The sequence below is a fragment of the Anabas testudineus genome, chromosome 7, assembly GCF_900324465.2.
Source record: "Anabas testudineus chromosome 7, fAnaTes1.2, whole genome shotgun sequence".
Lineage (NCBI taxonomy): Eukaryota > Metazoa > Chordata > Actinopteri > Anabantiformes > Anabantidae > Anabas > Anabas testudineus.
Window position 1 is genome coordinate 12,849,761 of NC_046616.1, and position 27,060 is coordinate 12,876,820.

Here is a 27,060-nt window from a genome sequence, read left to right on the forward strand (position 1 = left end):
GCGCCACAGTTCATCCAGACGTGCGCACACGAACACGCGTCTCGCAAACTACAGTTTGAGCAGAAGTTGGACCGAAGCCCCGCGGGTTATTCAGCTCACGGTAAGAATCAGCTTCTTCTTCTCTGCTACTCCCATCACTACAAATGCTGTGATTGTTTTTATTTGCTGGTTTCTTCGCCTTGATGTTAATGTCGGATATTTACCACAGAGAGTGAAGGAGTTAAGGTGACCACCGCTTTTCCGGCTAAATGTTTGCTCTTCTTGAAAGGAAGTGATGGTTCCTAACAGAAACAACCTGTCTTTTGCAGCTTTAAAGCATTATTTTAAAAGAAAGGTTTTATTTAATGGTTAAATATTGGCGTTTCATATGAAAAGTTGGTCAAAGGTAGGCTACTTTTTTGTTTTGTTTGTTTCATGGTGTCTTTACACGTTTATCTTCTACATTATGGAACAGCCGTGGCTACAGATTGGTGAACAAAGTAATTAATAAGGGAGGCTGTCATTTGTTTATCTTAATATATTGGAGGTCATTAATTATAATGAAGGCGGCAAACTTCCTTTTAGTGCTTTCCTCTTGACATCTTATCTCACCTCATGGGGAATAAGAGTAGTTTATTTTAAGATGTTTAAATTTAAAACATTTAGGAGTTGGAAACTGGCTACAAAGAGCAAACACAAAACAATCAAAATAATGAAATTATTATTGCTTTTCATTATTTCTCACTTTCACCTGTTACGTACAGTAGAATGTTGGTTTGAATTTTATCATTGTTACGTTTATATGTTACTTTTTTTTATATTGTACTTTTACTTCACTATATTTATTTACTGCTTTATTTACTAATTACTGTTTACAGTTTTTTTCTAATGAACCCTTTTATAAACTAATACAATTCTTACAATTTAATGCATGATGACAGTTGACCCACTTTCACTAAATAGGTTATAATTAGCACTTCTTTTCCTGTTGGGGCTTTTGTTCTACAGTCTGGAGGTAACAACAAATTTCTGCTACGGTTTTCGCCTTTGAGAGTTTGTCTAAAATAAATGTTATTAAAAGCATCCATTTTAACATTGTTTGAAAAACAAGGTTTTGCTAGTGGAGTACTTTAATGTTTGTACGTTAAGTAAAATTTAGAGCTTGTACTTGGTACTCCTTGTAATAATCAACTTGTCATACCACAAAAAGTAATAATATTATCCTATGTGCAGCATAATTTCAGTGCATCGACCCTATGATTTCTTCATGCTGCGTTTCTTTTCAGTTTTTTACTGAAAATCACTTCCTGCACTTCGGCTGTTGTTGTCACCATAGTAATGCAGTGGCTTGAGAGAATCTATGAAAGAGAATTGTGAGAGCCCGCAGTGCAGGGTGTCTGAGATAATATTGAACTGACACCTCCTGAGGAAGGAGGAGGTGCAAGACCCAGGATCATGACGTGCTTTGCATATAAGCATATGCAAATGTTTATTCAAACATAAAAATGACATCTCTTAAAATAAGAGTGCCCTAACTGCAGGCAATTTTAATGTGTATGATTAATTTCATGTGTGTTACTCAGCCTCCACTCTCTGCTGTTACAACTCTCTCTCACCCAAATGAGGGAGTTGTGGTAAGATAACGTTTCAATTGGATCAAGCCAGAATTTCAAGAGAGGGAAGAGGACAAAGGTCTTCTCCATTAGTCATCTCACAAATACTTATTTTAGCTGATTAACTAGGGTAAAGAAACTTTTCTTGGAAATAAAAATGTATCAACACAGTTTACATGTACAGCATGCAAGTGTCAGCCAGCTAAAAGACTTACAAGTGAGGAACAAGGCAAGCAAGCAAAATCGTCTGCTAAATGACAATGTAAATGTAAATGTAAAAGCGGAAGAAGCAGCTACAGTTTGCTACCACATCCTGATTTAGAGGTGTCAATATAAAGATGTCTAAAGATGAAAAGTTGTGCAGCATGGTCAAAGTGACATACTGTTTAAGAAGTAACTGACACATGATTTGAATGGTGACAGAATTAATTTGCTAATTTACCTTGACTTCTGATTGCATTTGTAGTTTTTGTAGATGCCAACTTGGCATATGTGGGAATGCTGAGGAAGCATTCCAGCAAACAATGTAAATTATGCGTTTTCAAATCCAGACAAGCATTCTCGTGCCACTGTTACTCTGTTGATGAAAATTGTTGGGTCACAAAGATTCTGGTGAGGGGACTTGAGTTTCAAACTTCAATGTCTGTGTACAAGTGTTGCCTTTGACCTTACAGTGCATTTATAAAGTTTTCACAGTGTATTAACTTTTTCCACATTTTATGTTACAGAATGGATTATATTCATTATTTTCTTCAAAATTCTACAAACAATACCCCATACTGACAAGGTGAAAGAAGATTGTTTGAAATCTTTGCAAATTTATTAAAAATTATAAATGAAAAAAATCACATGTAAATAAATATTCACAGCCTTTACTCAAAATTGAGCACTGGTGCATCCTGTTTCCACTGATCATCTTTGAGATGAGCCCACCTGTGGGAAATTCAGTTGATTGGATAAGATTTGGAAAGACATACACCTGTCTATATGAAGTCCCACAGTTAACAGTCAAAGCACAAACCAAACCATAAAGTCCAAGGTATGGTCAGTAGACTTCTGAGACAGGATTGCATCGAGGCACAGATCTGGTGATGGGTACAGAAAAATTTCCGCAGCATGAAGGTACCAATGAGCACAGTGGCCTCCATCATCCATAAATGGAAGAAGTCCAGTCAAACTGAGCAATAGAGAGACAAGGGCTTTAGTAAGGGAGGTGACCAAGAACCTACAGTGAAGCATGGTGGTGGCAGCATCATTCAAAGACTATTCAAGATCAAGTGAAAGATGAATGCAGGAATGTATAAGGATATCCTATACCAAAACCTATTCCAGAGCGCTCTGGACCTCAGTCTGGAGTGACGGTTCATCTTTCTACAGGATAACAACCTAAGCACACAGCCAAGTTAACAAAGGAGTCACAAGGGGCAGCTCTGGGATTGTCTTTAAGTGGCCCAGCCAGAGCCCAGACTTGAACGCGATTAAACATCTTTGGAGAGATCTGAAAATGTCTGGGTACCAACGCTCCCCATCCAACCTGATGAAGCTTGAGAGCTACTGCAAAGGAGAATGGGAGAAACTCAAAAAGACTCAAGGCTGTAACTGGTGCTAAAGGTGCTTCAACAAAGTATTGAGCAAAGGCTGTAAATACCTATGTACATGTGATTTTTTTTTTTCATTTTTTTTTTTTTTTTAAATTTGAAAAGATTTTAATAAACTTTTTCACTTTGTCATTATGGAGTATTATTTGTAGAATTTTAAGGAACGTAATGAGTTTATTCCATTTTCGAATAAAGCTGCAACATGTGGAAAAAGTTATGAAAAGTTGTGGAAGCTTTCAGGATACACTGTTTTTTATTTTGTCATCACACAAAAAGGGGTTTGAAATTGAGCAGTGACTCCAAACCAGACCTGGAACCAGAGGTTTTATAGTAGGGCCTTATTTCAAAGACAGGGGGCACTGAAGGCAGCAGGTTAGAGCTTCCCTTTTTGTTTATAAAATCCTGTAACAGTGAATTGACTCGGATGATATGGAGGCACTTTATTGAAGAATTAGCAATGGGATTGCCCGGTGATGTGTTGGTGTTTGTTTCTTTTTTTGACGGGTTTAAACTATAGCGAGCGCTCACAGTGGCAAAAGTCAGACCTACAAGTAATATATTTAAGTGTTGAAGTTTAGGTCCATACATCTGTCTATTCTATTCTTCAGACGTTTCCTGAGTCGATCACAGGGCTGCCACACATTCATACCTACAGTCAATTTATAGACCACTTGGGCTGTGAAAGGAAACCACGTAGGCACAAGGGGAACATGCACACTCCACACTAAAAGGGGCAGCCTGTCAACAAGTTTTAAATTATGAGCATGCTGTGAAGCAAGAGAGTTAACCACGGTTCAGGTCCAGTTTCTAAAGAGTAAATTGCCTGTCCCCTGCTGATTACCTGGATCCCACGATGGTGGAATGAGCTGCCAAACTCTGCATGCTCAGCCACCTCACACTGCTGAAAACGGAACCCTTCTGCATCTTCCTTTGCACTTCCTTTGCTCTTTTGTACTCACATCTCTTGAAACAGAAACACTTTTTTGATAGCACTTTGATTTGATGTTTTTTCTCCTTGACCTGGATTTCGTTTGCTTGCCTTGTTCCTCACTTGTAAGTCGCTTTGGATAAAAGCGTCTGCTAAATGACTAAATGTAAATGTAAAGATCAGGTGTTTTCAGTCAATCAGAGCTGACAGCAGCAGTTTTCTGCTCTGTGTCTAGTTGAGTACTCTGGCTTTCTTCCTCTGTCCAAAGGCATGCATGTTAGGTTAACTGGTCACATCAAACTGCCCATGAATGTACATATATAGATGATAGTGTGTTTATATGTTGGCCCTGTAATAGATTTGTCCAGGGTGTGGCCTGCCTCTCAACCAGTGACAGCTGGGATAAGGTCCAGCACTCCTGTGACCCTTGGACAAGTAGTTGGGATAAGGAGTTACAGATAATTTCTGTAAGTAACTGTCTGTGACATTTAAATTTCTATTTGAGCCCTTTTATATTGCTTGTCGAGTTTTTGCTTCAATAGAGTGCAGAATTATGTCCCGTCTTAGTCCAGTGTACTGACTCAAAGCACAATCAGGTCCAGATAGTGTGTGGAGTTGTGCTTTTCCTAGAGTCAGTCTAATAAAACTGTGTTTGAATCCAGTAAGGGATGCAGGGTGCCTGACATGACAGAGCGGATGCTGTACTAGGAGGACTGGATAAAGTCCAGGTAACCTACAGGCTGTCTGACTCACATACAGCTCGCCTGGGTAATGTGTAGATGTGTTCAGGATTCCAGAGCATGTCTGATCAATACATCAGATTTTCAAAATATAGAAAATAATGTACATCAGTAACAGTATTGGTACTGAAGAAGTCGGATCGGTGCATCCATAATTTAAAGCTCATATGGTTAATTCAGATCATTTTTGACCATGCTTGCTGGTGTTGTCTCATAATAGGGAGGTATATATAAATTGCAATAAAGTAGACTATTATATTTGTGATATTACTGTGTTTCTCTCCTTTGTTTTTAGTTTGGTCTGGTGTTGGTGGTAGCTGTCATGCTGGTTGTTTTATGGGGACAAGCAGAATTTGCGTTGGTCTAATACTGTTAAGTCTTGCATTGTGAGTGCTCTAAATAATTGCACTTCTTCAGATGATAAAAAAGGTTAGTGACATTAACTTTTATTGTGGTTTGATGTGCACGTCACTTTGCTTCCTGTCTGACTTTAAATAGGCAACATACAGTAGCAAGAAAAAAGTATGTTGTATATTGTATAATGTTTTAGACCAACTGCAGCAACCCCAGATCACTGCCCACACAGGGTTGTAAATTAAGCACTAGGCATGATAGGTGCATCACTACATCCGCCTATCTTCTTATCCGAACGCGCCCATCACTCTGGAACAGGGTAAATCTGACCACATGACCTTTTACTGGACAGCTCTTAACCCAGTTTTAGTAGTTTTAGCAATCTCATTAGATGTTGTTTTGTTTGATGCACAGACCCCTCTGAAACTTCTTTCCACGACCACAGGGTGTGTTCTATCAGCACAGGAAATGAGAAGCTACTTACTGCATCAGATAGGTTTAATAAACTTGTTGGCAGCTTAAACATAATCATCCATGCAGTAATTATCCAGTGGTAGTGGGAGGCTCTTACCTATTTGTTAAAGTTATGGTGATGACTTTTTTTTGGATGTGCCTAAAATAATAACACAAAAAAATTCTGATCTTTCATGTCTAATTTAGAACAACTATACAGTTGAACCAGTTTTTAATTCAAGGCTTCACATACTGTAATCCACTAGCACTATGATGTTTGCATGGTTGTTCTCAATAAAGACATAAAAGATACGTATGTTTTTGTGTGTCATTATTTCAGGAACATTAAATTTGTTTACAGTCTTGATTGAAGATCAGATCATATTTGATGACAAATAAATTTGAAAAAAAAGGGTTTGCCCAATTGAAAGCCTATAATTTCACTATGTACCTGTTACTGTTACATGTTACTATGTACAATGTACTGTCACCTGCAATAATAAAATAACCACACCTTGGCGCAAGGTTAGATTAATTTGTAACCAATTTATCATGCTTCCTCCAGTATGCAACTGTTATATCTGGTCTTCAGTCAAATACAAGCTTATATACATAGTTCAGATAAGGTGGTTATTCATACAGATGTATTACCTGCCGAAGTGTTACTTTGTTTACATGTCTCACTTCCACTAAGCTTAATTTGTGCATCTGTTCCATGATGGTGAATACCAGCTTTGACAACCCAATATGGTTAAAAGTTTTATGATTGTTTTTGTTTTAAGGGCTAAAATTATATACTTTAAAATACATGATAATGCACAGGTAATACTAGGGGACTGCAAAAGGAAGGATTACCTTTTTTGAAAAACAGACAACAATCCAATCAAATTTATTCCCACAGTTACTCCTATATATGTATCTTTTGAAGTATACATATACTATGAATGATTTTAAAAATGTCTTTTTATCAAATTCTTTAGATGACCATGCACAAGAAGTTTTTTGGACTGATTTTGGTCCTAAGTGGAATACTGTTAACAGCCTTGTTTTATTGGAACCCTGGATCCATCTCAGAGGTTAACATACAACCAAGACAGGAGAGTGCAATAAAGAAACTTCTCGAGGAGAAGATTCAACACACCATCGGTGGCTACCAAGACATCGCTTACCGTATTAAGGAGAATGTGGCACGGTGTGTTATTTTAGTTAGACATCAGTTAGATATTAATATATGGTCATAATTCTGTTCTGATTTCTTGTGTGTCCTTTTTTTTCCTGACACAGTCGGTTGGCTCAAAATACATGTGTTTGTCTGGCTGACAAGGAGACCATTCACCTGCCACTCTCCAATTGGTTATTTCCGCGGGTCTGGGCCCACAGCATTGATCAGACATACTTAGAGTCCCAGTCTGATCCCGAAGAGGTAAAGCGTCATAGAGCTCGGGAGTACAGCAGCTTTCAGAAGAGGTATATGACAATCGGCGAACACAGTTTTACTGTCACTTTGACTATGTATCAGATCATCTGTGCAAATTAAGGGTTTCTTCTTTGACGCACATACAGTACCTATGCACAACACTTTATCTGTTCTTTCTCTTCTCTGTCCTTCATCTTTTTTGCTATCTTCTAACATTTTGGATATACCTTTTTACTTTGGTTTGGACACTGTATTGCTAACGCTCTCCCGCCCCCCAGAAGTCCCATTGTAATGCTGCATTCACACTAGGAACAACAAATCACTGGTGAAGGATGTGTGCTCTGGTAGATTCAGTGAAACCAGTGGTTCAGCAGGTTCTGTTAAGGACCCCTGACTACCCCCTCCTCCTACTCCTCTAGACACACAGATATCACACCCTTTTATCCTAAAGTGTTTCATTGATTCTTAGCTAATTTCCCTTATCCTGACTCTGAACTAATAGTTAATGGTTATTAAAGCTTGTCATTTCACTTGCAACAGCAGAAAAGGTGCAGGAGCAACAGAGCAAGGAAGAACATCCTCTAGTTAATCAATTGCAGATAGAAATGTTTTATCGAGCTAAAGAGTAAATATACACTGGCAGCTATTAATATCCCCGAGGGGGGCAAGCCCAAGTAAAGTCGTCATTATGTCTGGATGTGGAGAAACACTGATCTGTCACTTAACCATGTTGAATCAGTTCAATTCAATTCAGTTCAGTTTTATTAGTATAGCGCCAATTCACAGAAGTTATCTCAAGGCACTTTACAGTGTTTAAGGTTTAAGACCTTACAGAGTATAATTATACAAAAGATGATGTAGAAAGTTCTGTGTTTGTAGGCCTCAAGACAACAACCATAGAATAAAATCATATTACAACTATTGCATGGTGGTGAAGCAGTACAGTTATGTTTTTATCTAATATGTTCTGTATGCAAAGATCCTACAATCCTGCAGATTTGCCTATTGTGGCTGAGGCCAACAGTCCCCTTCAGTATCCGACCCAGGGGGTGATGGTGCGACCCCTCAAAACAATCATCATTCCTGGTAAAGGCATCTTTAACACAAAGCAACACACAATATGTAATTAAATAAATCATTATGTTGGTGTTCATGTCTATTGAAGTGCCTTGGTGGTATCCCCACTAATAGTTAGTGTCTTTCCAAAGGTTTGGGTCTTAAAGAAGAAACAAAATCAAACCATACGGTACTTTCTTCATTTACATTTTTCATCAACTGTAGTTAATGTGCCCTCTGTTTTTTGTCATGATGTTGAATATTGAATTTTTTTTTTCCAAACCATGTATGTTAAAGGTGTATTTAACAGCAATACTGGGGACTTTTGATGTTGCTGCCACGGTGGAACAAGTCTCTATCACTGGAGAGGGAACAAAACACATTGTACTGTCGAGTCCTCTTCTCTCTGCGCTGAACAGGCAGCTACAGTTTGTCACCTATACAAACACTGTTTTCCATCCAAAGACAGCAGATACAGGTACACTTATCATGTGAATGTTATATTATGATAATCAAAAACAATATACTGTAAAACATTAACTGAGGTACAACTTTAGTAGTAAAATGTTCTTGGAAATACAGGGTTTTGAACTTTTGATAATAAATATTAGTTGACAAAGGTTTATTTAATGACTAAATGGTGATACAATGATACTTTTGAGTACTTGAGATGAAACCAAATATTCTTTTTTGGAAGATAATTTCGATCACGGTCCTTATCTTAAACATGAAAGGGTATTTACTTTTTAATCCGTCATTCGCATGAATGTGCACATACGCCCCTGTTTATTGTCTGTGCCTTTTTCTTATCTTTCGTATGGATCGATTTTTTGTAAACCTGCAAATGACAAATAACAGCATCATAAAAGGTAACCTATGAGACAACCGATGACTACTGAGTATATCTTGACTAAAACTAAGGGAAAATGAATTTAAAAATGTGACTGAACAAGCTACAGTTTTCAAGAGATGATTAAAAACGTAAACTAACGTAACTGTAAACTAAAAATACATTTCTGTTGTTGCTCTCCTCTGTGATTGCTTTTACTAGACTGTGGGCTGCTGACACTGTCTGATGTTCAAATATGAACATGCACATTGAGGCAACATGTGGGGGAAAACGCATGTATTGTGATCTGACTACAGGCTCATTGTCAGATCACATATGTGCGACTTGGAAAAAGAGAGAAACCACACAGCCTCTCATGGACTAACTATAACCACTTGGTATTTTTAAAATTGTGGTGTTCTAACACCTGCCTGTGGTGACCACATTAAAATGTTCCCATTCTGTCCTCTGTCCAATACAACACTTAACAAGTGGCTGAGTGGCGTATACAGGTTATAAGAGAACAAAGGATGATGTCAGGCCTTTTCTAACAGAGAATAGCAGAGGCACACAGAGAGAATAGTCCCAGATAATGATTTGCAACTTTTGTGTTGTGTTCCATTACACATTGAGTCATTGAGACATCACTTCTGAATGTGATTTATTTATGTAACTTCTAAAACCAGATGTGGTCAGGGCAGGAAATTCTTCACACACTGTGACTGAGTGGGGGAAAATGTGCCATTTACTGAAACAATACATTTACACACAACAGCAACAGTCTCTCCTCTCTAAAACCTGGATTTCTCACAGGTGTTGTTTTGTTCTGCAGTTGAGTTTGGAAGTGAAGGTCACCAGTCCTTTTTCACCATTAAAGTTGAACATGGAGCTATACCGACACTTTACAACTCTGGATACCAAAAAGGTTTGTGAGCTTTCATGTCATTATCAGTTTAATTTAATTTTTTAAAAAGTGTTAGCGTGTTAATGGGTGTTTCTTCCTTCCTTTTGGTTTCTCTTAGATTACAATATTAGTGCTCTTGTCACCATTGCCACCAAGACCTTTCTACGCTACGACAAACTCAAAGATCTGATTGATAGCATCCGGCAGTATTATCCAACCGTCACAATAGTGATAGCAGATGATAATGAACATCCTCAACCAGTGACAGGGCCTCACATTGAGCACTACATCATGCCATATGGAAAAGTAAAGCGGTTCGACTATGTCTCTTTCAAGTATTGGGATCATGTGCATTGTGATTATTCAGTTCATTCGGTTCATTCGGTTAATATGTCGTGTCCCACCCGTTCTTTTCCATAAACAGGGCTGGTTTGCAGGAAGAAACCTCGCAGTGTCTCAAGTTACCACCAAGTATGTGCTCTGGGTGGATGATGACTTTATCTTCACTGCAAACACAAAGTTGGAGAGGATGGTGGACATCCTAGAGAAGACCACTCTGGATCTGGTGAGATGCCTCCCCACATACACTAGTGTGTGTGATAGATATCTGCTGGAATACTGGTGATTGTGTTTATTATTGTATCTACAAATAAATTATCAGCTCCCCTCAACCTAATGAGGGTTAAAAGCATGTGTCAGCTCACAGAGGTCCTTACTATTCAAGAGTCAAGAGAGAGTCAAGTGAAGCTTTATTGTCATTCCAATCACATATAGCTGAAGCAGTACATAGTGAAATGAGACAACGTTTCTCCAGAACCATGGTGCTACATAAAACGGTAACAAGACAGAACATGGAGCTGAGGACTGCTAAGTTGTCCTAGCCACATAAAGTGCATCCGGTGCAAACAGTGCAAGAACACAAAGAAAAAGTGCAGACAGACATCTGAAGACAGTGCAAAAACAGAACACAAAACACAAAACAGCAATGACCAGTAGCGGAAATGTACAATTTACATCTGAGATATGTGCAAGAACAAAAGGTGATGTTGAGAATGATCCCCTCATTACTGCTGAGGAAAAACAGGGGAGGTTGTCTGAGAGTTTGAGTCGTGGCAACTCGACCTCTTTCTTGCTAGGTTGAAATGTTTCACTACGCATCTAAGTTGCTTCTTCAATCTGAGAAAAGTTGTTTGAAGACCTGAACTTGGTTTCACTACACACCTGACCTGCATAATAAGACACTGCCTTTGTGTGATCATGAGTTTGAAGTGGAAGGGTATGTGGTGTTTTCCGAGAATACCAGTTAGCAGCTGAAGAATTTTGGGCGTGTCTCAAAAGTATGGTTGTTTATTTATATTTCCTGTCTGACTACACTAGACCTTTCACTATCTTCTTCCCTTCCTCATTAAAGTCAAATCCACACATCAAAATCATGCGACTGAGGATCCATCAGTTATGGAGTTTCTGCATATGCTTCCATATGGGAGCTCTCTTTTCATCCTTGTCCAGTTTCTGGTGAAACACCAGAAAAAAATAGAGTGTGAGAAAGAGAGTGGAAAAGACCGTTACAACCTTTAACCTGAGTAAAAAAGAAGACAAACACATACACAAATACGTACACATCAGGCCAACAGTGATAAACGGAAAAGAACCGCAGCACCATTCTCCCCAGTGAGCTACCTGCAGTTTGTTATATGCAACTTCTTTACATTCATTGTAAAGGGGGCGATGCACAATGGTGCTGCACTAAAATTTGTGCCATACATCAGATGATATTACTTTTTTCTGGCATGTTAATCATGCCATCATTACAGGAAAATTGCCTTCTAAACATTTTAAACAATGTTAAAACTAATTCTTATGATAATTTTATAAGAATTGAAACCTACAAAAAGTAACCAGGAAGCTAACTAATGCTGTAAAATAAATGTATTAGTAACTGCAAGTTTTTTATTGTTTTTATTAAGAGTTTTTAAGTACAGGGACAGTAGAGAAGCATTCAGAGAGAGTTTTTCATTTCTATTCTAAAGGATCTATGTTTCTTGTTGCCGTTTCCTCCCTAATCAGGTTGGTGGTGCAGTGAGAGAGGTGACCGGTTACACAGCAACGTACCGTCACACCATTTCAGTGGAAGAAGGTGGAGAGGAGGGTGACTGTATACATATTCGAAATGGGTACTACCACGTCATCGAGGGATTTCCTAACTGTGTGGTAGTTGATGCTGTCATTAACTTCTTCATGGGGCGGACTGAGAAGGTGCAGCAAGTGGGCTTTAATCCCCGCCTAGCACGCGCTGCACATCTGGGTAAGTCTTTATTTATTGGCTATTAATATAGTATCATATATATTTACATATTCATTTATATGACCTATTTTATTGTAAGCTTCAAATTTAAAAATGGAGATGAAACAAAGCCAGCAAAAAATCAAAGATTGTACTAAACAGATTTTTGATTTGACACTGCAGAGTTCTTCATTGACGGCCTGGGAACCCTCCACATCGGCTCTTGTAGTGACGTCATCATAAGCCACGCATCAAAGATTATAATGCCCTGGAAAAGAACAGATTCGCTAAAGGCCTATAACAAATATCGCTACTCGTCCTCTGTTGACGACAGAAACCTTCACAATGAAGTTTTCTACTTCAAGAACAGGTTCAAGTGCATGACAAGTAACTGAAAGCATAACTCCCCATTATCTGTTTTCTGCTTTCAAAAAAAAAGAGGAGATGGGGCATTGACAAAGGTATTGCGTTGTTCTCTGCTGTTTGTTTACTGCCTACGATTGTGAAACCAATTGTATGGAAAGAATTTGTTCTGTGAACCAATCACAATTCTTTGTCATAGAAATGAAGTACACTGAACGGTTCAGACTTGTTCATCAAATTGAAACTTAAAATGCTGAAAGTTAATTCAACATTTTTCTCCACCACCCTTTAGTCGTTTGTCAGAGTTGCTGGTTAACAATGTACAGTTATCATCACAGGAAGCAAGAAGCAGAAGCTAGTTTTAGGCCCATTTCTGTCCCTTGCTGTCAGCTGAATGCATGATAAATAAAATAATTGGTTATCATGGACAGATTTAATGTCATAGTGCTTCCTGTACTGCTTACCAGAACTTTCTCCCAGCTCCGTTTAAAGTTAAAGATCAGCTGCAGAATCCTGCAGAACTGGTTAGTACACAGGCCTACAGGAACCTGGGGCTGGCCTGCAGAACCTGCAGTTCTGGTTCATCCGTTCTTTATAGCTCGAAACTATTAAGTTCATTTACATCTTTTTGTTTGTGAGCCAACTGTAATTGACAAGTAAAGACTTGATTAAACTGACCTAATTGTGTGAAGGCAGCACATTTGTGTTTAGAAGTAGGGTCATGAAATTTATTTTCGTAAAGCGATTTTAAATCAGTCAACAAGCAACAATAAACACCAGATAGTTAAAATTGTTAAAATGAATCTCAGTTTAAGGTGTTTTATCTACTTCATTTCTTGTAACAATTATAGTGAAGAAATACATTTTTTTAAATTGTCAAATGACGTTTACCTAAATATTTGTGTGTGTGTGAGAGAGAGATATGCATGTGACTGTGAGACGTGTGTGAGATATGCATTTTAAGTTATTATTGAGTTTGTAAATGAGAAGTCCAAGCAAATCAAAGGTTGATATGTGCACATGTCAGAAGTTTGGGTGTTTTGGAATAAAGATAAATACACTTAAAGCAGTTGAGGACATCAACTACAATTGTAAATGCATGTACTAAGCTAAAGGCTGAATGAAGATGTGGTTATTTTGTGGTTTTACTGGCAATGGCTGACGGCTGACTTCTTAGAAAGACATGACCTGTCATGTCACGGCAACTGGACTTCCTTTTTGTTAATTAAACGTTGCGCTGCTCATCCAAGTAGCTTCTTCAGTCTGAAGATAGATGGTTAGAGGTGAGAATCTTTACAGACATGACCTATCAGGATTAAGATCCTGCTGAGAGACTGTGATTTCAACATTTCACCACAAGATGGACACAGATGATCAGACAACACACAGTTGCTGACTGATTCTCTTTGTAGTGCTAGTAGTTCTGGGGCTACAGTAGCACCAGCAGTTTTTATCCATTCAGGTAGTCTATAGTAAGTACTACTAGACAAGTAGTGGTATTATCATATAAGATGGCAATTATTCAATGGTGTATCCTCTGAAGATATTATTCCACAGTGTTATTGTTTATATTGGTGTGGTGGAAATAAGCCGTCATTAGTGATAGTTACTATATGGAATTAAAATGTTTTTATTGATTTGATCATTTTTGATATAACTAAGTACGTGCTGCACAAAACCACAGGATTGTTCTAGAAAATTAAGAAACTAAGTGAGCACATTTTCACAGGTAAATCAAATTTCTGTCATTAGGTCTCTGATGTTTCTGAAATAATTTGAAGGATACGTAGTTGAGTATGCGTGTGTGGGTGGGTGTTAGTAAGTCTGCTGGTAAAATCTGGCTTAGTAAACATTTGGCCAGAGCCTTGTGTACCATGTTCTAATTGAAGTGGACTACTTCCTACCAATTAGTGAAACACTCCTTGAGCTTTAAAGGGAAAACCCAAAGGGTGCAGTGTCTAGAGGCCTCTTTGAAATATGCACTGGAAAAAAATAACTTGGCTATCCAACATCAAGCAAGGAAATAATTAGTTTTTTCCCCCTATTTTGTCCTGGTTTTGAACTCGCACTACATATGGTTTTATCAGGTCAAGGTAACAAGATTATGATGAGGAGAGGTGTTGGACAGCAGAGGGCAGCGTGGTGACAAGGTAGGCTGTCTCTTCTAACTGATGTGATGACAGAATCTGGTAAAACACGTTAAAGAACTTATAACAGAGGATTTTGTCAAACTTGTTTTATGATGTTTCTCTAGAAGTGGTAGACAGAATCATAAAGCACCATATAATGTAGCATGATGTATGTTATAATGTATACAGCAACATAACACGTTTGTTGCATGTTGAATAACCCAAATATTACGGGATTGATGGCCTGTGGTCTTACTGTTCTTTTATCTTTGTTGTCATTTGAATCCTGTATTTTTTCATACTTCATGTCTCAGTCTGTGGACGTGAGTTTGCAGAATACAAAGACTGCCCTTCTTCCTTCTCGTGCTTCACATTCCACCCTGTTTATCCCCAAAACGTATTCGTACTTAATAACCAAAGCAACGACAAGTGTTGACGTGCAAACCTATATCACAATTTTCTCTGACATTTCTTAAATTAGATTTTAGTGAAGTGATAATTCCAGTTTTTGGAGATAAATGTATTATCAAAACAGCCACTGGATGTTGCTGTGGCTTACAAACACAAACACCATTCAAACATATTTATTGTAGCCTCTCCGGACACTTTCATTCAACACATTTATTCAAAATATTTGCATATGCAAGCACACATTTCAATCGATATAAATATACAAATTATTTAGACAAACTATTCAGTGCACTTTATATTTGTATTGCAAACAACAAAAGTAAACTAAATAAATATTACTATTGTAATATTCCAGCATATATGGCAATAGAAACAGAACAATTAACTGTCATGTACAGTTTTATGGTCTTAAGTCAGAAAAATTACACTTTTATGCTTTAATAGATGCGTTTACACTAAATATATGTTGATATCTGTTGTACATGTCAGATTTAAAGTCTTCCTAATTGTGTGAATAACTGTAACAAAACTGGTAACACTGTAATGTCATAATCATTGTAATTCATGATGTTGTGCTACAACGGGCTACTGCATCTTTGAAATACTGCTACCCAAATGCTGGAGTGTAGCTGAGAGACATAGCTTCAGCTTGGAAAAGCAATGTCCTCTGCTATTTCATTGCCAGACACTTGGTTGATGGGGGCATGACTCGCCACTGTCCAGCTGCCTCATACCCAAACAGTGGGCGTGGTCTCTGGAGTTTTTTCCTAGAGCAGACAACAGCAGCATCATCGTTTGTGTGCAACAACCTGAGTAATTAGAAATCAAATTTGGTAAACTTCTGTGCTCTAGCTTACCTTCTGCTGTTGAATATACATCACAGCATCGTGAACAGTAACAAAAATATGTTGTGGATTCATGTAGTTCATTAGACCACTTGAAGTTAGGATCTTTAAGACGCTCTCTGTAAAAACACAAATCACTGATCACATTAATTGTTTCAAAATATGTTAAACAAATGGCTATTATAGTGTAAGGAAGAGGAAACCCATTAGAAAATAATTAGGGTATATTACCATTGCAGTTTGCCAAATATACATGGACTCCAATTTTCTGGCATTCAGTACACATCTGTAAAAAGCCAAAAGCAGTGAATCAAGTTGACAACATGCAGGCAGGACAGTGGCATGTACATCATTTTATGTTTTAGCAGACGAACCTGTGTAAAGAGTCTCGCTCCAGCAACATCGACAAATATAACGCTGCTGCAATCGATTAACACTGCCTGAACTTCACTCTCAGATGTTTCTGCACAACAAAAATATCTCCTGTAAATGAATGTCTGCACAAATTTAAAAACTGTAAAAATGAAAGTCAAGTAAAATGAATGCCTAGCAGAGTATATTATATTTTTGGTTTTGCATGTGTTTACCATAGATTTAGTATCATCCACACAGACCACTATAAAAGTCATATCTTACCTGATTTGAAGAAATCATTTTCTGAGGAAAAGGATGTGTTTGCAATGCCTCTTTCCTAAACAACAGTGGAGGAAAATACTACGTAAATTAAATTAAAATACATATATTGTTGTGTCAGCTCACTAATTGATTTCAGTAGTCTTACCACGGTGTTGACAGCGACGTCTCTCTCCCGTTTCTCCACAGCTTTCCTGGCCTTCTCCCAGCTGCGGATCTTCTCTGGCGTCAGGCCCAACAGCCTGCTCATCTCCTCCCTGAAGAAGCTACGGTTGCCATAATAGATAGGCCCATTGTAAGTCAGGATCTTCACTCCAGGCACCTCATAGCACTGAAAGGAAAACAGGATCATCTCAAACTGATTCTAGGATATTCCCGCTGCATTATCTCTGAAATTACGATTAACACTATTGGCTGTATAACAAATTTATGTTGTATGTACAGCAAAACAGACCTTAAATTAAGCTGAAGGGGCATTGTTTATTTCCATATATTGCAACAAATAATTCCCAAGAAGATACCTGATAAGAGTATACTCTCACCTTGCTGTGGTTATCCAGAGGTCTGTATATTTCTGTGTTGTTGGCTCGGCCAAGTACTGAACAGCCAGCCCTGTTGAATCATGGGTCAGTTTGAAATGAAAAGTGAGTCACTGTGATAATAAAACATGAACAGATATAGAGTGAAGAAAAATTCATTGTACCCCTATCCACCACAACAAGGGTTATTTGATGTTGTGGCTAATTAGTATAGTCAATACAAACATACTTAATATGACTTTTGTTCCTTTGCTCCAGATGAGTGTGGCATTCGGCTTCATGTTCAAACACAATGGTTTTTCATATAATAAAGAATTTGGCAAGAGAACCGACTGCACTGCATGATATTTTCACAGAGGGAATTGAAAATGTACCTTTGTGTGCGACAGATGACAGTCATCATAGAGAAAACCACCCCAATGGCAAGGCCAAGGTCCACGTTAAGCACTACTACAGACAGCCACGTTACCACCCAAACGATCTACACAAAGACGGGACCACAATAACATATTGTCATGTCAGGATATCACAATTAACAATGGAAGCATGAGTGTTCATTCCAAAAAAACTTGTAGTTATTGTTTATACTGTAGATATGTGCATCGTCAATTTATCAGCATGCAGCTAAACTGATACAAACTGCATCAAAACAATTTATTTCTAAATTACTATTTCTACTATTTATAGTCAAAATTTACTCTAGGAAAAAGTTGCTTAAAGTGTTAATGTTCCACTCAATATAAGGTGAATTAAACAAGTCTGACCATAGTATGATAATCTAAAATGTGAAGTTACTGAAAACCCAATTTACTTTATAGATCACCTGTTGACTGAATAGTGACTAGGGAGCTAATTAACCAGCTTCCTTGTAGCCTCTTGTGATTTATTCTCTTGCATAGGGACCACATTGCAGAACACACTCATGTCACATGTCTGCTAATAAAAGACCTTACAAAGTCTATCTTGCTGATTCTCCATAGATCAGGAAGGTCTTGGAACTGCAGGAACATCTGCCTGAGGCTGGTGACGTTGATGCATGCCAGGACTGCCTGAAGACAGAGATAAAGGATGAGGTGAGTCCACTTTACTTAGTGTGTTCTCTGTATAATGCTTGTCTAGATAAATACATCCAAACACACCTTGGGTAGGAAGTAGAAGAGTGGTCCAATCAGCAGGAGGACAATCAGAACAACCAGACTAGTGAACAACCCAGAGAGCTGCGGAAACCCACAAACACACATAAAGTATCAAATGATCATCATAAATACTTTGATGATGTCGCATTTTCTTTAAAAGACTATAAAAGTTCGATACACATGCAAATTGTAAAATAGTATAGTATATGATACACTACCTGTGTATATCCTCCAGCACTCTCAAGTATATTAGTGGTGGCTAAAGTGGCTGAGCTGGGGAAGCAGGTGAAAAAGGAAGACACTGTGTTGGAGATACCATGAGCAAGCAGCTCCTGAAATCAAACACAGATTCAACAAAAAAAGTTAAATGATAAGTGAAAATCCAACACTTCAGCAAGAACCTTTTAGAGTTGTACATTTTACCTGATTAGGATGTATTGAATATCCATGTTTATCAGCATAAATCATTGCTAAGGAGACAGATACAGCATAACCAACAAATGTTATAGCTACTGTGTCTCCAGCAATGTCAGGGAAAGTGTGCAATGCAGGCATCTGTGGCCTTGGGAATCTGTAGATGAGAGAATTAAAAGTCAACCGTCTACACTAGAAGCGACAGAGCTCATCTGTGTTTTGAATTTTTATCCAAATTTAGAAGGTTACCCTGCTGGGATGTGACCAACTATCTCAATGCTGTAAGTAGAGTCCAGTGAGGAGGCATAGGCCACACCTGTAGCAACAATCACCTGGAGCATAAAATCAAATATCTGGCTTATTACTGGCATGGCGCTTTAAATATTAAAGAAAAGAAAGAATTAAAAAATCCTGTTGACTGACCGTGAGTATCTCCACGGGGATAGGTGTTCGCAGGCGTTGCCGGTAACGCACATTGATCTCTTTAACTGGGACTAGGACAGCCAAACACACCAAGGATATCAGTAGCTCAGCCACGTTAGTGTGAGGCAGATTCTCCATCACTGATGCTAAAGTCTGAACACACACGTCAGTGAGCTGTGAGAAAACAGCACCAAAAAATGGCATGTTAGATAGAGCAACAAGACTTTGTTGCGTACCTTAAAGAGGGAGAAAGCCCCAGTGTGGCGAGGAAGCCGCAGCCCCAGCATGCTTTGCAGCTGTGAGATGGCGACATGAAACGCAGCAGCGCTGGTAAAAGCCTTGACAATTGGCTCTGACAGATAGGTGGAGAGAAAGCCGAGCTGAAGGCCGAACATACAGAGCTGCAACACAAGACATTAACATTAGGAATATCAGGCAGTAGTTTGAACAAACAGTAGCACATGACTTTTAAAGTTTGCCACATCTGTTTCACCATAGTAATTCCTGAGAGGAGTGCTACAGCTGAGGCTACCCCAATCCTCTGAGCTTCAAAATCTGTCGCTTCAGATGAACTTGAGTTCATTTCCAGAGGTGTGGGAACCAGCTGCTCCACCACAGAGCCAGTCATCAGACTCACCACGGCAAAGGTGCCTATGAAAAACAGCAGAAAACATTATAAGTGACACTTTAAAATGTATATATGAGATAATTAGTGATAGTAGAATGATGTTTGTAATGCTTTAAGTGAAGCCTTACCTGTGGACACATGGCGACCTGTGCCAAAAATCATATAGAGGACCACAGGGAAGAAGGAGGTGTAAAGACCAAATATTGGTGCCACGGATGTGAGTAAAGCAAAGGCCATGCCTGGTTATGGAAGAACATTTAAAAAGAAGGTTCATCAATAAATACACGCTTTTCTTGATTGGTGCACAGAAGGTGAAGTCTGTCAGCATATAACCATATGATGCTGAAGCATGCAAAGTCAACTTTGAAATTATATATTTTAAATGTCATAGTTAAAAATTGTTACAAAGTCCAAAGAGGCGACATTGGACTATATTGATTATTTTTTTCACTTGAGTGCAATGTTTTGCCTTGATGTAAATAAGAATAATAATAATAATTATTATTATTATTATTATTATTATTATTATTATTATTATTATTATTATTAACATTGAATCTTTTATTAGCAGCACCGTCACCTGCTGATGACCAACATGTACTCGCCTTGCGGGATGTGAAGGATGCCGACTGTCAGTCCCGCTACAGCATCTCCTAAAATCCATTTCTTGAGCTTATATCTCAGCAGCCAGTTGAAAATGGGAACTCTTTCTCTCAACAGGTGAAGGCAGGCTCGCCTCGAACACCTGAACCTCCCCGCCAGCTTTTCCCGGAGTCGCAAACTTCCATGTGCGCTTTCCTCGGAGCCGAAGGCCTGTTTGAAGCGGTCTTCGGTGTAAATGTTTCTGTAAACGGCCACAGACGCGCTCATGTTCTGCATTTGGGATGTTTAATGATAGTTCAGCAGGCAAACGCAGTTTTAGAGCAAGTCAAGGTGTTGTCAGTATATATAACAGACTGTGCTCTGGCCATTGCACCATCCTGTCAGACCTCGTCTTAGCCAATAACATGGCTCAAAGCTCAACCTTTTATTTTTTTGTTAACAGTGCAGGACAACTTTTTTCAAATCTGTGTCCTGCCTCAGACAACATAAAGGTGTGTTGGTCCATTTTTTCCCTGCAAATTCCTCTGGGTCCTACTGCTAAAGAGATTTTTTTTTTCTATCCAATAGAAAGTAGAGAGCCAGTCATACAATCTGTCCTTCCTTCATTCCTATCCCCTCCCTCCACACACACCATCCTTTGCACTAGGCAGACCCATCCTCCTTTATGTCCTGCCTCCAGACGGCTATGCGGGAGGTACAAGCTCAGAGGAGTTGCAATTAAGTCCTACAATGCACAGCACTGTGAAACTCTGAAGAGATCAAAGTCATATTGTTGGTGGAACTGAGGTGTAACCTCAAACCACGTCTGTTAGCGAGGAGTTCATTTCCGAGAAGGGTGGATGTATGTAATGAATGGGTTTTTAATTTGTGTAGCCATAAGGAAAAGAGACTGGTACCCATGAGACCCATGTGAAACTCGACCACACATGGCAGCCTGGTTCACGGATCAAACCACGGCCTGATTCCTGAGATTGTGTGTGATTAGAAAGATGTTGTTCTTTGTGAAACAGGAGTGAATACACGGGAGCTTTGCATAAATACAAGATAAAACAGGACTTGTATGTGGACTTGCCAAAACATATTGTTTGCAGAAGGCAGCTTGGAAATCTAACCATCAGATATGATCTAAATACAAAGCGTGAGTGACTGGCTCTCGCAATTATAAAACAAAGGAAATGGAGAATTTATCTCTGGTGGAAGCCCAGGGGCTGGGTGCTATGAATGAAAGTCTCCTGTCCCATGAGAGTACGTGAGGAAGTGCAGGCAATGCCACCGTTTTCTATTGTAGCACAAGACAACACCCAGGGTTTTTGGCTTGAATGGACCCAGACCTTGGCCAGAAAGGCAGAAAGTTTCAATCTGCAAATTGAAAATGTTCATTTTATGTGTAACCTTTACGTGCGTACAGGTGAACGTGAACCCAGAATGTATGAATGTTTCTCTTATATATATACATTTGCATTTGAAACCAAGATTAATTGACTTTGTTGAAATGTAGGAAATCTGCCAAACATAGTTCAAATTTGAGATGTGCATTTTGCAGTAACTCCTTTCTTTGTGTAGGTTTGTACATTTATATCACATGAAAGCATTATTTTAGCTTCATGTCACCTTAAAAATTAGTTGTTTTCGCAAATGGTTACCTACTGTATTAACATGTCCACCAGACATAGGGCAACATAAATACTAATACCAAATCATGACATGTCACCTCATCTGCACAGAGGAAGTCATGATTAGCAGAGGCTGTTAGGTCATCCCACATGCAGCGACACTGCTGGAGACAGGTCAAGTGATTTAACCCTGACAATTGTCTCCATGAGTATTATTTATTCTAATTTTAGCAAAGTAAAACAAACGCTAATGTTTACCAAAATTTAGCCCAAGTTGGTGTTATTCTACACAAGAGAAAATATTGCTAAAGATGTAGCTGGACTGAATCAGAGTGTCAGTGAGAGGTCCAGGGATGCGTTACTAAGGTACAGTGTTGGATGGAGACAGTCCAAAGTGTGATCTGTCCCTGCCTCACTAATGTTTTGAACTAAACGAAATAAACATACATGCATGTGGAGAGTTGTTTTTCTTTCAGTGTCATATTCCTAGAATTTCCATGTCTCTGGTGGAGAGGAGATGCAGTGATATAAGTAACTTCCTTTAAATGCTAGGAATGTGGGCTATTGTCATGGTTTGCTCCAGAGAATTTATGAACATACCGACGGCGTGGTGTGTCTGCGGGCTGTTTAAACAAGATATTAATCAGTGGTAAAGGGAACAATGTGTTGAATGGAAAAGGATATGGAGTGTTAACCCCAAACTAGACAAAACCCTTCTGTGCCATTATAACGCCAACAGCTCTTTATACATTTAAACAATGATCAAATGCAAATACCTGGTTGGCATACCACACAATATGTGGCTAAACCCTTCATACAGTCTAATGTGCCTTCAGCTGTGACAGCCATAACAAACAGGGTATTGACACAATTTAATACATTCCAGTTAGTCTGTGGTGTGTATTATATTGTACTGTATTGTTTCCATTTGATGCATTATGTATCAAATGGTTGATGCTTCTTAGAACGAGCATATTCTGCAAGACAAGTGACTTTGACTCATAAAAACTAGGTTGTGAGACTTGTAAAAACATACACATGGATGATAGTTGTAGTTACATTATACCCCACAATCCCATTTGTTGCATTAGCATTAATCAAATTATAAAAATATCTCATCCATCCTGTCTCCTGCATGCTGAGTATGTGTCCTGATCTCACAGGGTCTTTCTATTATTCTCATTCAGGGAGAGGCTCCAGTCATTTTGTGCACTATAGTTCCTGCTATTGTTTTTTTATCTGCTTTATGGGATGCTTGTCCTGACCCCCCACAGTATGTTGCTATGACCCTGTCTATGAGGCTGACTGCTGGCAGCCAAACCTCTTCTTGTGTCCCTGACTCCTTAGATGTAGCTCTCCCAACCCTTTCTGTTCGCTGCTCCTCTCTATCCATTAACACGGCACCTCTTGGTGTACAGCTATTTGCACTGTTTGACTTCATGAGTGATTCTCTCTCAAGAATTCATCTTCATAAAGTTGTTGCAATTTGTCCCTCGTACCATACAAGGTTTCTGTAGGGCTTAAGAGTGGAGCACAACCCAAGAATCTGTCTAACAGTATGTCAATGTGTATTAAGAGTACTTTTAGTACTTTTATCAACATTATTTTGAGAATCTCCTTTTCATTTTCAAATTCCAGTTTCTCATATATGAAGGGAAATTGTTGTAAATCACCCATGCCTTCAGTTTTTCATTCTTACCTTCCTTACCTTATTTATTTAAGCTTTGCATGAGTCCAGTTGGTTTCACAGTGAGTTTCTGATTTCTAGTTAATCCCTGAGGAACATCTCCTGATGTCCACCACATCTAGTCCATTCATGTCCAGTCATCATTCAAATGGGTCGTGCATCTCTTTCCCTCATGGCACAGGCTCCTCGAAAAGCCTGGACACTGACTCACAAAGCATCCTCCACAGTCACATTTCATGAATGTAACAACATAAAAACGTCAGTTTTTACGTCAAAGTCAGGTACACATTCATGCCGATATTCCCATCTGATTAAACATAGGATTGTTTATGTCCAATAATTGTTTGGTGTCCTGCTAGTGAAGGAAGTGCACTTTAAAAAGCATGATCTGTTTCATTCTTCCTTGTTAGAGACCAAACAAGACAAGACAATAACAAGGTCATCGGCTTGTCTAAGCAACCTGTCTGTCATCTGAAGAGAACAAAAGGTGAGACCTGGATTCCTATCTGACCTTCCTTTCTCTGCTGATAGCCACGGTCCTGTAGGTCCCCCTTCTGCATGTAAAACCACACATTCAAAAACAAAGAATTCACTTGTGTTTAGTCACATTTGACATATTTGTTTCTGACAAATTCTTGTTGACCCATTATGTCCAAAGTAGGTATGGTGATGTTCTTATTTAGCCTACGTAAAAACTGCCTCTACGCAGCACAGCCGTATTGCTCCTCACGTTTTTTGATCACTAATTAGATTTAAAAACCTTGTGATGGAGTTGTTTTGACTTGCAGCGGCATTGAGTTGACAGGAGCGTCTGGGCATGGGATGTGTCACTTCCTAACCCATACCGAGGCATTGTGCAGTTCAAGTACACAACGGCGACACAGCCTTGAACCTCATTGTAAGAGCTGTTGCTGCATTGTCAACACTAGATTCACTTTCAGCTGCAGATCCAGCAGCAATGACAAATCTGGCCATTGAACAAGTGCAGAAACATTTCCTTGTGCCATTTGAAGCCATCAGGCAACACCCTACAGTAAAGTTAAACTGGTGTATGTACACTAAAGATGATTAGTCTTCGATGCAACACAAATAAAATGTGTGTGTATGTACATGTGAGTTCAGTTCTGCATATTGCTAAAAAGATGCATTTGAAAAAGATGCACATAGAACTACAAACTCAGCTGCAGTGATGGGGGTTGAAGTAGTATTCTGCATTGATCCATAATGGGTACTCTAGTATTTTGTCTACGTGAGATTCTGTTGGAGAGGGCTCTTGAGAATCACTAGTGCAGTGAGGCTCACCTCACACAGAGTTCATGGCAGGTGTGGTGTGCTCACTGTCCAAAACATTTTTAGTATTAATGGCACAGTGGTAACCGTGCAGGTAGATATGGTTTAATTTAATTCGTTTTTAAGAGTTAACATTATTTAAACCATAGCTGATAGAATTTGCTAGTAAGTTACAGTAGTTATTTAATCCAGCAAAACTGAAGGTCACCAAGAGGAGATAAGAGACCTGGGCCACTATGAGTGAGACAATCCTCTACATTTTGATTCCTCAATGGACAATATACTGTTGTTAGTATTTGTTGCATGTGATTGTACTCTGCTACAGTTGTGATTACATACAGTTTCTTTAGTATCTCCTATCATTGTAATAAATAAAGAACTTTCCAGCACTGAATTCCTCCTGACGTCAGCCTGGAAACTTCTATTGAGCGGTTCATAGTGCTGCTGCATCACCCGACACCCTCTACTGCACGTACCAGGCAGAAAGCAATGTGCTGGAGAGAAGGGGGACACGGACCCCAGCCCGTACTGTACCAGAGGATGCTGCCAGACCACTTTCCTGCTACAGTGACACACACTGACCAGACAACAAAAGTGAAATAAAAATAGGGTTTTGTATTATTCTACATTGTGTTAAAAGTAGGAACCGGTAGAAAAACACAGGATGGCGTTAACATGCTGTACATACAATGTTGGGCAGCAGTGGCCTTTTTTTTTGCCTGAGAGTAAATCATGAGAAATAATCCCATCATATGAGGCCGAGAGATCATGGGGTAGGTCCTACCATCATCTGTGAACCTTCATGTTAATGTCTGCCACATTGATTCACTGAAATTGTTTTTCTTTTGTTCACTGCTGTGGATTTCTCACTTCTGGGCTTCAGTCTGTTTTAGTCCATTTACACTCTGATAAATCAATGAGATTGGCTTCAGTATTTAATGATGCCGAGTCAGGTCCTTTTCCTTTCCTCTCTGCCTATTTCTCCCTACCTCCTCCCTTGTGCCACCACTTTTCCTACTCGTTTTTACCCCTTCAATCATTCTGTTACCTATCCATCACCTTTCGCTTGCTCACATACTTATTCAGCATCAAAGGGCACCAGTGGCTCCGGCTGGGTGGCCACTAGCTTCTCATTTCCTCCTAGGCTCTCCAGCCATTCAGCAGTGGCGTGCTCTGTCAGGGCTGAGCGGACCCCAGGGAGTCCACCAGAAGCCTCCGTTAGGCGCTCACCGCCACTTCCTGCTCATTTAAGAGCTCTCAGAATGGAGCACCATTGTCCTGGCTGTTATCTGATGGCCCCACTCAACAGGCAGACAAAGCCAAAAGCCTGGGCTGTCCCCCCACACCCACCCCTACACCTCACTGGCTGTGTTCAGGCTCTCCTGATTTCTTTCCTCTTTTTTTGTTAATCATGTCAATAGTTCAAGACAGGGGTTGTACAGACACTGATAGACAGGCATTTTAGCCAGAGCTGTTGAGAATGGTGTAGAGAAAGTTGATCTGTGCAGGTCACTGTATAATTAAGTGAATCAGACCGCCTGTAGACAGAATCTGAGCGAGTGACTGATAGATGCAGTAATACAAAATTATTTTTTTTGGTTATGTGTGCAGTCAAGGGTAAATATCATTCCCACCAGAGTTAACACGTGTAGTACAGTTCATGCATCAGTGTTTCAAACAACATGCTAGGAAATTTCATCGTTGACACCTTTTTGTTTTGACATTTGCTTTGACAGATGTTGTGAATGAATAATATATGAGAGGGAACAGACAACACATTGCTAGGGTGAAGCAGAGGGTGATTTCTTAAAGGACATTGCTCTTTAATTAGCCAAATGGATCTAGAATCTTGAATGTATTCAGTGTAGTTCTGGTATGAATCAGCATGAGATTATTTTAGTATCTCCCAATAAATACAAACATTGTACAGTGTTTTTTATACCGTCAGATCAGGACCAGGCTTATTTCTGCAATCAAGTCAATTTTAATTAAAAAGCTAAAATCACACATCACAAATTTGCCTCACAGGTTTTTAATCCGTAGTAGATCGTCTGTTCTCTCCTCTATTTGGGTAAAAAAATAAATAAATAAACAACAGTATAATATAATCTAATGTAATTATAACTCTCTTAATTTTAGGAACTGAACATTCAACCATGTTATCATATCTTTCTTCAATCTTTTACAGTGC

At 39.0% G+C, this 27,060-nt stretch overlaps 2 protein-coding genes across 4 annotated transcripts; one reads left to right on the forward strand and one right to left on the reverse strand.

Moving 5' to 3' along the window:
- Positions 1–8: 8 nt before the first annotated feature.
- On the forward strand, positions 9–13,195 carry b4galnt1a (beta-1,4-N-acetyl-galactosaminyl transferase 1a). 3 transcript variants are annotated; one of them, XM_026367772.1, is made up of 14 exons: positions 9–100; positions 4,477–4,585; positions 4,781–4,846; positions 5,154–5,287; positions 6,646–6,857; positions 6,950–7,132; positions 8,062–8,168; positions 8,291–8,328; positions 8,436–8,616; positions 9,800–9,892; positions 9,990–10,177; positions 10,296–10,436; positions 11,939–12,176; positions 12,339–13,195. In XM_026367772.1, exons 4-14 carry the CDS (start codon positions 5,276–5,278, stop codon positions 12,548–12,550), a joined length of 1,605 nt encoding a protein of 534 aa, XP_026223557.1. In that variant the 5' UTR covers positions 9–100; positions 4,477–4,585; positions 4,781–4,846; positions 5,154–5,275; the 3' UTR covers positions 12,551–13,195. The 3 variants fall into 3 exon arrangements, with proteins under 3 accessions (XP_026223557.1, XP_026223558.1, XP_026223559.1); XM_026367773.1 differs by lacking the exon at positions 4,781–4,846; XM_026367774.1 differs by lacking the exons at positions 4,477–4,585; positions 4,781–4,846 and having other exon boundaries at positions 12–100.
- A 1,767-nt stretch (positions 13,196–14,962) lies between these two features.
- Positions 14,963–21,609, reverse strand: slc26a10 (solute carrier family 26 member 10). The gene is made up of 18 exons (XM_026367771.1): positions 20,282–21,609; positions 19,805–19,915; positions 19,542–19,699; positions 19,285–19,449; positions 19,049–19,201; positions 18,875–18,957; positions 18,635–18,782; positions 18,430–18,543; positions 18,215–18,292; positions 18,029–18,124; positions 17,450–17,556; positions 17,079–17,148; positions 16,685–16,867; positions 16,540–16,594; positions 16,278–16,366; positions 16,135–16,189; positions 15,916–16,022; positions 14,963–15,825 (listed from the first exon to the last, which is right to left on the reverse strand). Exons 1-18 carry the CDS (start codon positions 20,553–20,555, stop codon positions 15,787–15,789), a joined length of 2,085 nt encoding a protein of 694 aa, XP_026223556.1. The 5' UTR covers positions 20,556–21,609; the 3' UTR covers positions 14,963–15,786.
- Positions 21,610–27,060: the final 5,451 nt, after the last annotated feature.

Coding starts and splice junctions, on each gene's coding strand:
- b4galnt1a (XM_026367772.1), top strand. Junction 8,329..8,435: donor AAACAAAATCAAACCATACG/GTACTTTCTTCA, acceptor TGTATGTTAAAG/GTGTATTTAACAGCAATACT. Junction 8,617..9,799: donor TCCAAAGACAGCAGATACAG/GTACACTTATCA, acceptor TTTGTTCTGCAG/TTGAGTTTGGAAGTGAAGGT.
- slc26a10 (XM_026367771.1), bottom strand. CDS start 20,555: ATGCAGAACATGAGCGCGTCTGTGGCCGTTTACAGAAACATTTACACC. Junction 19,202..19,284: donor GGGCTTTCTCCCTCTTTAAG/GTACGCAACAAA, acceptor GTGTGTGTTCAG/ACTTTAGCATCAGTGATGGA. Junction 18,544..18,634: donor ATTCAATACATCCTAATCAG/GTAAAATGTACA, acceptor GTTTGATTTCAG/GAGCTGCTTGCTCATGGTAT.